The sequence below is a fragment of the Leguminivora glycinivorella genome, chromosome 7, assembly GCF_023078275.1.
Source record: "Leguminivora glycinivorella isolate SPB_JAAS2020 chromosome 7, LegGlyc_1.1, whole genome shotgun sequence".
Lineage (NCBI taxonomy): Eukaryota > Metazoa > Arthropoda > Insecta > Lepidoptera > Tortricidae > Leguminivora > Leguminivora glycinivorella.
Genome location: NC_062977.1, coordinates 1353220 through 1363085, shown reverse-complemented (window position 1 = coordinate 1363085; position 9866 = coordinate 1353220). Strand labels below are relative to the sequence as shown.

Here is a 9866-nt window from a genome sequence, read left to right as displayed (position 1 = left end):
TATTGCAAGAAAAAGATTTTGATAGTCTGTGGTACGCCATTTGACAGTTCTACCCATTTTCACCGCATGAAGACGTGTGTGGATTTTACTGAATGTGCATAGAAAATGGCAGATTCCGAGGTAATTTCAATTTACATGTGCTTATTAATGAAATAATACAATACCTAGGTTCTTTACCTATAATTTTGTTAACAGGTTCAAAAGAAATTGAAGGATATATCCTTTAAAATCCAGACCGCAAGTTTGAAGGGTCGTCGTGAAGTAGTGAAAGAAATTCAGGATGTTTTATCAACAGAAGGTTTGTGGAAACAACGTATCTCATTCTTGACATTGTGAAATACCATGTTCATAAATTACCTTTTCAAATATATCAAAAAGTATTGACGTTTTAGGTTGTGGTTGGTGGAGCTTATTGATCTAGAGTATTCTATTTTTGTAGCTTGTAAGTTGCAACTTAACGCACTCTATGTCAATAACTTGCGTGCACTAAGCTCGCGGATGTTGTTATGCAATCAGCAACAAGTGGCTTCCATCATTTTGATTGTAAAATTTATGGTTTTTCATCTGTATTTGAAAATGTTATTTAAATGAAGACACACTCAATACTTACCTTTTTCTTGGCTGCCAGGCATCACAGAGCCGGCAGTCCGCTATGTATGCAGAGTGCTCATGCTGACACTGCATCGGTACCGGGATTCCACCTCCCAGTCATATGTGAAAAGCCTTCTGGCCTACCTGGCTTCTAATCACCGGGAATGGACGCTGAGAAGCTTGTTGCCTGTCCTCCTGGAGATCTCTGAGCAACTGAGGAATACTGCTTCATCGTAAGTTGTTTATTTTTGAAGTGGGGAGTTTGTAAATTTTACTTCCCTTCTTAAAAGCAAAAACAAACTGAGAAATATAGAGCAATGGTCTTCCCCTTCTTCTAAAAATGTCTTGGTTGAAAAACTACAACTATTAATCAAAATAGAGTTTCAGTTATCCTGCCCATGTTTTGCTTTTTGCTAAATAGTTAAGTATGAGGTTATAACCAGTGATCGGAACTATGGGAGTAAAACTTTAACAAAACTTGCTAAGTGGACATTTTAGAGTACTTACAGCCATAAAAATATTAATATCCTTGTAGTAATGTATTAGAAATCTTGGATTCAGGTATAGAAGCAAATTTAACACTGAGCTGAAAATAATAATCTGGGTTTTATTTTAAATTTATGTCACCTCTAAGGTTTTGTTAAAGTTTTGCTCCCATAGTTCCGATCACTGGTTATAACATTAATGCTAGTGTCCTAGAATATTTTCAATGATCACCAAGACACTTTATTCACGGGCATTTCTCAGGGCGTTTACATTTTTTTGATTTCGGTGGCAACATTTTTACGTGAATCCTGTAAGAGTCACATGAAATTTTGTCAATTTAAATAGATTTCGCGGATTTCTACCAGAAACACAGAAAACTCATGCTACGCTTACGGGGTTCGGGTAATAATGCTGCCACCGAAATCAAAAAAGTTGAAACGCTCTGAGAAATGCCCTACCTAATATCAGAAATATAAGTAAATTTTCTTTCTCAATCTTTTTTCTCAAACTTTTTTAAATATAATTTTTATTTTAATCTCTGAACATCATCAGTGATTGGACAGTTTCATCACGAACCTTGTATTTTTTAGTAAAAGCACATGTCAGAGTGGGCTGTACGCACTGCGCTGGTCCACCGTGCTAGTGGAGGGGGCACTCAAAGGCACAGAAGAGGACGGAGTGGACTACCCTTCCCTCGTACTGGCTCAGGCTAACCTGCTGGCTGTTGTCATCGCTGGTGGAGATAAGAGACAGAATGACAAGGCTTTTTCTAAGGTAACTGTATATTTTAATACAGACATTGAATTGCAATTCTCAATGGATAGCCGATAAGCCGATAAAGTTCGTTTGTCCTTTTCTATCACACTAATACGTCGGAAAGGGACAAACGAACTTTATCGGCTTGATAACTTTAGAGTACGTTTATGAATAAGGGGGTGAGTATTTATTGTATTTGTAGAATTTTATTTTGTTTAAAAATCTATGAGATTATGTTACTTTTGACTTATTTAAGGTCTTATCATTTGATGCATGAAGTTTAAGAACATATTATTTAACTGTAATAGTCTTATAGCAAAAAGTAATTAGACTTGAATATCTTTATTTATTAGATATGTCCACACAAAGCAAGGCACACCACGAGCCAAGAAATTGCCTCGTGTGGACCCGGCTATTAATATATGATCATTTTGGTTTAAGTGCTTGCATGCGCTTTGGTGGAAGCGCTGGTGGCCTAGCGGTAAGAGTGAGCGACTTACGATCCGGAGGCTGGCTCGAACCCTGGCTCATACCAATGAGTTTTTCGAAATTTATGTGCGAAATATCATTTGATATTTGCCAGTCACTTTTCCGAAACCGGACTAATTCCAATAAGGCTTAACGCTTTCGTAAAACTAGTGCCTACGCCAAATCTTGGGATTAGTTATCAAAGCGGACCCCAGGCTCCCATAAGCCGTGGCAAATGCCGGGATAACGCAAGGAGGATGATGATCATTTTGGTTTAAATTCACTACAAATTGCAAGATTATTTTGCACACATTTTTTTTTTAAATTTAATTTATTTATTTACAGGTAACATACATTTTACATTTTTAAAGTTCCTCGCCAAACTGCTCGTGCAGTTTGTTGGTGAGACAGTGCTCATTTTTTACAAAGCTATGTACCATTCTTAAGTTGCTATTAATTCTAAATAATTCTTACCCTAAACTTAACATTAACTAGTAATTTAGTTAATACATACCTACGTGAATATGTGTTTAAACTAACATGCTTTATGCATTTATTAATAAATACTCGTTTCTACAGCTGCACTCATCCTGGTTGGCCATCGGCAGTAAGCTAGCCAAGTGGCCTGAGGTCCTGCTGTCTCAGGCTCCTGAAAGCGGCCCTCACGTCACCGTGGCCTTCTCGGCCCTTTGCCGCCATGCAGCCCTTACAGGAGACTCCACACTTGTCGCTCCACACAAGGTATTGTCGAGTATGCGCCCACGGTCGGCTTTTCGCCGCGACTTTTTTGTCACTTGGATATGTTTCTATGAAAAGTTGTGTCGCTACGTGGGCGCGCTGGTGGTGTGAGAGACAAAAAAGTTGCGGCGACTTTGGCGTGGGGTCACACAAGGTATTTTCACAGAGATTAGATAGATTTATTGACATTAGCATTTTAGTGGGACAATACTTTCAGTGAGAATTCAAAATATGAACTATTTTAAACAGCTCACTGATGTCCGCCATCTTGCCAAGCAAATTTGCCCGTATGAGCCGAACGTTTGCGCGCGAAGCACTGCTTCGCGAGGCTGCACGATCATTGTGTGCCCAGGTAATGGCATCTTAAAAATTTGCCGTAAAAAATCGCTGCCATTGAAGGATTCCCTTGTGCCTAAATTATAATTTGTTATTATTCTTATATTTTTGAAGTAGTTTTATCTTCATAAATTCTTCCTCAGGCCAAAATGCTAGAAAGCTTCACCAAAAGCCTGATCAGCGTGAAAGCACGCCCCAACGCCGCGTACATCGCTGGCTGCACTGACCTACTCCATCTTCTAAACCGCTCTGAAGTCTACGACACACTATTACCAGCACTTCATAAAGCTATGCTTCGGAGCCCTGAGACTATCATAGAGGCTGTGGGAGAGGTGTTTGCTAGTCTGAATGTGGATTTAGATGGGATAGCCGTTGATATTGGGAAAACTTGATTGGTAAGTAAAATACTACTACATAGACTGTCTTGAAGTCACAGTACTGCAAGCTCTTCATAAAGCTATCCTTCAAAGTCCGGAGACTGTGATAACAGCTGTTTACATATAATCTGGCAACCTTCAAATCAAGGGTGAACAGGTATCTTCTAGGCAAGCTCACTCATCACTCCATCGTAGGCCACGTCTTTGCCTTTAGCTAGTCTGTGGCCAAGAGTAAGCCCATTTACAATAAAAAAGAAAAAAATATTCCGATTCCAACTTTGGCTACTAGAGACGATTACTTCGCGAAATTCACATTTTCTTGGACCCTACATTTTTTAAAACTACTGACAAACTGGATCTGGCAGAGTACAGTCAGACTATTTTTTTTTATATTTCACTTGTTTTCTCCAGTGAACGTGCACTCAAAAGACGAGTGGGTGCGAGGCGAGGCCCTACGCGCGCTCGAGCGTCTTGCCCGACGCTGTTCCGACCCCAAAGCTGCCGAAGACCTGCTGAAACATGCCTTCGCTGAATACCATGGAGCTAGTGGCAAGCTCACTTCCAGCGAGGATAAGATCGCCGTGCTTAATGTAAGAGCTATGAACAAAAAAGTTGTGGCATACTTGAAAGAAATTTAGTCTTGTGTACTCCATATTTTAAATCATAGAATGTGAGTGTAAAAAAAGAAAAGTTAATTAAATCAATCAAATCAAATCGTTTATTTGCGAGGATACAGTCATCAAGTAGATGATATTAAACAAATAATAACCACTAAATTAAAATCTTGAAAAAACCTCCGACCGCGACATAGTGGACCGATTTTCATGAAACATGGCTAAGAACACTCCCGACTAACTCAGCTTTCAAACTAAAAAAAACTAAATCTAAATCGGTTCATCCGTTCGGGGGCTACGATGCCATAGACAGGCACACACACAGACAGATATGTCAAACTTATAACACCCCGTCGTTTTTGCGTCGGGGGTTAAAAAAGTTTTAGTTATTTAGGAAAATTCCATTTTATTTTATCTTATGATAGAGACTAAATTAAAAAGTAATCGTTGTCAAAACAGTGAGAACTTTATAATGTATTCTATTTTTTTAGGGTGTATCCACACTGACGGCGCTCAACGTGCCCGTTGCCACTCGGAGCACCCTCCTAAAGTCAGCCTGCGCCGGTCTGGCTCGCGTCTTGGAAAGCGAGTCGCATGAGAGAACCCTTGTAGCTGCTTTAGACGCCGCACAAGCTTGGGCGAAGACCGCAGAACCACCACTGCCTGTGCCATTACTTGATTTATACACGGTAATTGAAATTGTTCTTAATTAAATCTTAAAGTATACCATTTCTATTGCAATTTATTCTGATATTTTATGTTTAGTCGATTAGTATTTTTCATCGAGCGCGTATACATAGTGTACGTCGTTAGTTTTATTGACTGCGAAATTGTGTTTATAAGAACACGGCAGTTAAAAGACTAAAAAGGTTAATAAAGCTTGAGATTATTCGCTTATTACAGATTTAGTGCTTAAAAGATTTGCCTTCGTATTGTTACGGAAATGTACGAACGTGTCATGCTATTTCAGTCAGTCTCAGTACAAGGTGTACTGACATTGACTGAACTAACATGACAAATACGAACGTTCCAGGAAAAATACGAAGGAAACCCTTTTGCACTTCATCTGTACAATGTTTATTAACTATTCCTTGTCAAAAATATGAAATTCGTCAATATAACTGACCAAATATTAACATTTTGTATTGCAGAAAATCCAGTCATCCAAAAACGCGACAGTAGGCGTGCGAGTAGCCAGCCTGTGTCTACTGTCGCGCGCCTTACGCTGCGCCGCGGCTTCGCCTGCGCAGGAGCAAGCTTTGCGACCACCGCTAGTTCAGGCTGTCGCTAAAGCGGCTCAGCAGGTAGCATTTGTTGCGACCACCGCTATTTATTCAGGCTATCGATAAAGTTCGTCTGTCGCTTTCCGACGTATCAACAAACGCTTATCGGCTTTATAACTTTAGTGTACGTTTATGTTGAGGCGATTGTGAGCTGCTACATAGTTTGAGAATGTCAAAAAATTTGGTTAAATTGTTTTTGTTTTTGACACGGTAATCCTGACGTTCGGAACGTCCGTAAAATTCCAGTAAAGTGAGTCACTTATTGTATGTGTAGTCAGCTAAGAACGCGACATTAGACGTGCTATTATAGCCAGTTTGTGTCTACTATCGCGTGTCCTGAACAAGTTTAACGACCACCGCTATTGATAAGATCTCTCAGCAACCTTTACTGTACACCTACAGGTATGGCATGGTATACAAGTAATAAGAAACCTAAAAAAAGTTACGGGTATTTTCAGAATTTGGGTCCCCCCAATTAGCGTAAGTTGTTAACAAAAATTAACTTGCTGTCAGTTTTGTGACGACAATTAAGCATAATATCTGTATAAAAATTTACTTTTTTCACATTCTGAATGTAGATTATCGCTTAAATTTCATGTAATTAACACAAAAACATTTTTTTTTTTTTATACTACGTCGGTGGCAAACAAGTATACGGTCCGCCTGATGTAAAGCGGTCACCGTAACCTATGGACGACTGCAACTCAAACAGTGTCACATGCGCGTTGCCACCCCATTAGAAACTTGTACACTCCCTTTTGCTGTGTTAAGTATACAGCAAAAAGGAGTGTACAAGTTCCAAGGAGGGTTCGGGTTGCCGACGACTCAAAGGACAATAGACGGAACAAGTTAGTTCCGTAAGTCCTCCCGTCATCAGCACACCGCACCCTCGTTGAGCTCTGGCAGCCTTACTCACCGGCAGGAACACAACACTATGAGTAGGGTCTAGTGCTATTTGGCTGCGGTCTTCTGTAAGGCGGAGGTACTTCCCCAGTTGGGCTCTGCTCTAGATTCCAGCGAGACGATATCCGCTGTGCTGTGCCCTACCACACAAAGCGGAATATCATTCGCTATGCCCTACTCCTACAATATTTTTATTGAAATTTCATGCTTAATTATCGTTACGAAACTGACAGTGAGTTAATTTTTGTTAACAACTTACGCTAATTGGGGGGTCCCAAATACTGAAAATGCCCTTACACGTCACGGTCACCCTGGCATTCGAAGGGTCCGAGTGTGGACTAGTAAAAGCGCCTTTGTATGTCATTAAATTCAAAACAAAACTTGAGCTTCTAAAATTAAAATGTTATCTATATTGTTTCAGCACCCAGTAGTCCACGAGGGCGCATGCGCGATGCTGGCCCTAGTCCTCCTAGACTCAGCTCGCGAGCTGCCTTCACAACCATCCTGGAGCACCCTCACGCACCCGGACAAACACGTTCTGTTACATGACCGGGCGCTAGCCGCCGCTGCTGATGACGGTAACCACATATCCTGCTTTAATTAAATCTATAAAACCGCCGATATTTGGGTGGAATATAGGGTGGTTTGGAATTAGCAAACCTAATACTAATAGTTATAAATCAATGACCCTTAGTCTATGAAGCCTTTGTGCAAAATTTCAGCATATCTGGTTTATTGATGTGCCGACGTTGGTGATGTGCAAGTTGCGAAAACTTTCTAAAAAATTTTTAAATTTCTTGAAAAATTCACGAAACTTTCACGAAAAATAAAGGGAATTTAAATTTATGAAATGGAATGTTTCCAGCCATATAATTGTCTATACAAAATATGGAAAGTTTCCGAAATTTTCCTATGTGAAAATTTCAGAATTTTGGATACATTCCGTCGGCACATCAGTAACCTTCCAAAATTGCGAAATTTTTAACAAAAAAATTCTGAAACTTTCCTCATGTTTGTATGGATATTGAAAGTTTCCATTTCATCAATTTAAATTTCCTATATTTCTTCTGAAACATTCATAAAATTTCCAAGAACCTTTAAACATTTTTGGAAAGATTCCGCAACTTGCACATCAGTAAAGTCGCCGACAATAGAATTTGTGAACAATGTAAACAAACCTTGTAATCAAAATGTCTTTAATTTCCATTCTAACTCATCAGATACTGGCTATATCCATGTGTTATTTAATCAATTCATGTCACATTATGATCCTCAACCTTTAAAATAATAAAATTGTGCTCATTGATATTTAAAAAAATTGTATGTTTACATTGTTGACAATTTCTATTGACTGTGATTTTATGATTGCCAATAACTTACTCTTTTTGTGTATTTTTCTAACCTAACAAAGTGTCTACACAATTCCGCTATAACATTTACCCCTTTATAGTCCTAATGCAGGTGGTGCTGCTATGCAGGACCGTTTTGGAACACTACCCCACTATATCAACCGACCAGCACTCTCCCATCTACCGAGCTCTAACCATCATGCTGCTATCCCCTATCAAGTCAGTCCGGACGTTAGCTTTGGAAGAGGTGAAGCATTTGCTAGCAAAAGAAGACAGGGCGTTGATGGCGAGATATCTGGTGTTGAAACTGACTGAGGTGTTGGAGGAGGGGAAGTTTGGAGGGAAAGAGAGGACGGAGGAGAAAGGAGATGTTACGGGGAAGATGGTTTTGGATGCGGTACAGGCATTGTGCTCGTTTAGGGGTGAGTAACATTTATTTTTACAGAATATAAGCACTTTAAGTAAAGACTGATGCCTAGATATTTAACCATATTATTGCTAACAATAAGCAGTTCACAGACGTTTTTAAACTGTAGTAAAATCAAAAAGTTATCCAAGACGAACTGTACAATATTTAATAAATTTTGACTCTTAAAACTACAGCATGCTTTACTATTTGTAACATTTTTTTGCCAAATAAATGTATTGCTCTATCTATCAGCGGCTGGTCCATACAAGCCGATTCCCACCGGCTTGCCTAAAATTGATTACTAGTAAAGTATCTAATGTTAAGGTAGGTTTCTTTTTGCTCAGGGTTGCCTAGCAGAAATTTTCACCAGCCGCCACTGCTATCTATACTAATTTTTTCATGAAAGCTGGCATGAATGAAATTATTAAAACTTTCATTCTATGAGTTGAGAGCTTAAAGCCTGCCGTTTATCGGTTAATGTGATTCACACATATTAATATTCATTCAGTTCATTTGTGTCAGCTCTTGTCGATCGATCTGTACAGCTGCAAAAGTACATGGAGAAATGAAAAATGAATTTTTCTCAAACATGCAATGAAATGTTGTCTTTACGTTCCTTAAAATGGGCTGGGAAGTATCGCTTTTTGGGCGCAACAACTCGAAAAGAGACACGGCGGTTTTATAGTTTCTAGGCCTCAGGCCTGCAAAGTAACTTTTTTTTATAAAATATTGTCCTTTAGAGTCTTTTTTATTTCATTGTATGTTTGCACTATACATGTTCGGCGTGAAAACGGATTCCCGGCCTCGTATCCCTATCCGTCTATACCCACTTGGCCGGAAATCCTCATTTTCCCGGCCTCTGATGTAATGTACTATATTGATTCATTCACAATGCACTTTTGCAGTTGATAGTACATATACGAACCTATTTCATGCCTTCTTCACACTGCAGGTTACTCGGAGCAAGACGCTCAAGTACTAGCCATAGGCAACTGTTGATACTTATTGTATAAAAAAAACACCTATCGTCACTACTTTTAAAAAATCTCGTATTTCACGCTGTTCCTCAAAGTTAAAACGCAGTAAGTCTATATGCATTCCATATATACTTACTACAATTTTCTTTTCATTGACAGACGAAGATACAAGTTTTTTTAAAAGTAGTGACGCTACGCATGTATAGTCAACTAATTGGAGCCACTCTACAACCATGTCAAAATGACAAGCAGTAAGAGATTTCTTACAATCTGATTTATAACGTCACTATGACATATATTATTAAATTAAAACGGGACTTAATCGCGTAAAACTTACGTTTTATATTTAACCCGACGTTTCGGACATGACATTACGTCCGTGGTCACAGGTAGACTGGCTGGGAGTTGTATCAACATCTTCTAGCTGTACGAGTTTTTCGAACTACCCGCACTTGATTGTCATCAGTCACTTTTACGCTAAACTCTGCCTACATACAACACTCACGACATCCGATGGTATGAGACGGGTAGTTTTCTCACGTTTACACTTGCCAATCACTGGATTCCACGAAGATGAAA

At 39.2% G+C, this 9866-nt stretch overlaps 1 protein-coding gene across 1 annotated transcript in view; it reads left to right on the top strand.

The window, feature by feature from the left end:
• Positions 1–38: 38 nt before the first annotated feature.
• LOC125227994 (eIF-2-alpha kinase activator GCN1) overlaps positions 39–9866 on the top strand; it is a 104376-nt gene continuing 94548 nt past the window's right edge. Inside the window, exons 1-11 of the mRNA XM_048132431.1 lie at positions 39–120; positions 196–298; positions 629–824; positions 1668–1851; positions 2881–3042; positions 3519–3765; positions 4164–4342; positions 4858–5055; positions 5518–5670; positions 6974–7130; positions 8003–8323. Of these exons, the coding sequence (XP_047988388.1) occupies positions 106–120; positions 196–298; positions 629–824; positions 1668–1851; positions 2881–3042; positions 3519–3765; positions 4164–4342; positions 4858–5055; positions 5518–5670; positions 6974–7130; positions 8003–8323 (1915 nt within the window). The 5' untranslated portion in view covers positions 39–105. The remainder of the gene's footprint in view (positions 121–195; positions 299–628; positions 825–1667; positions 1852–2880; positions 3043–3518; positions 3766–4163; positions 4343–4857; positions 5056–5517; positions 5671–6973; positions 7131–8002; positions 8324–9866) is intronic.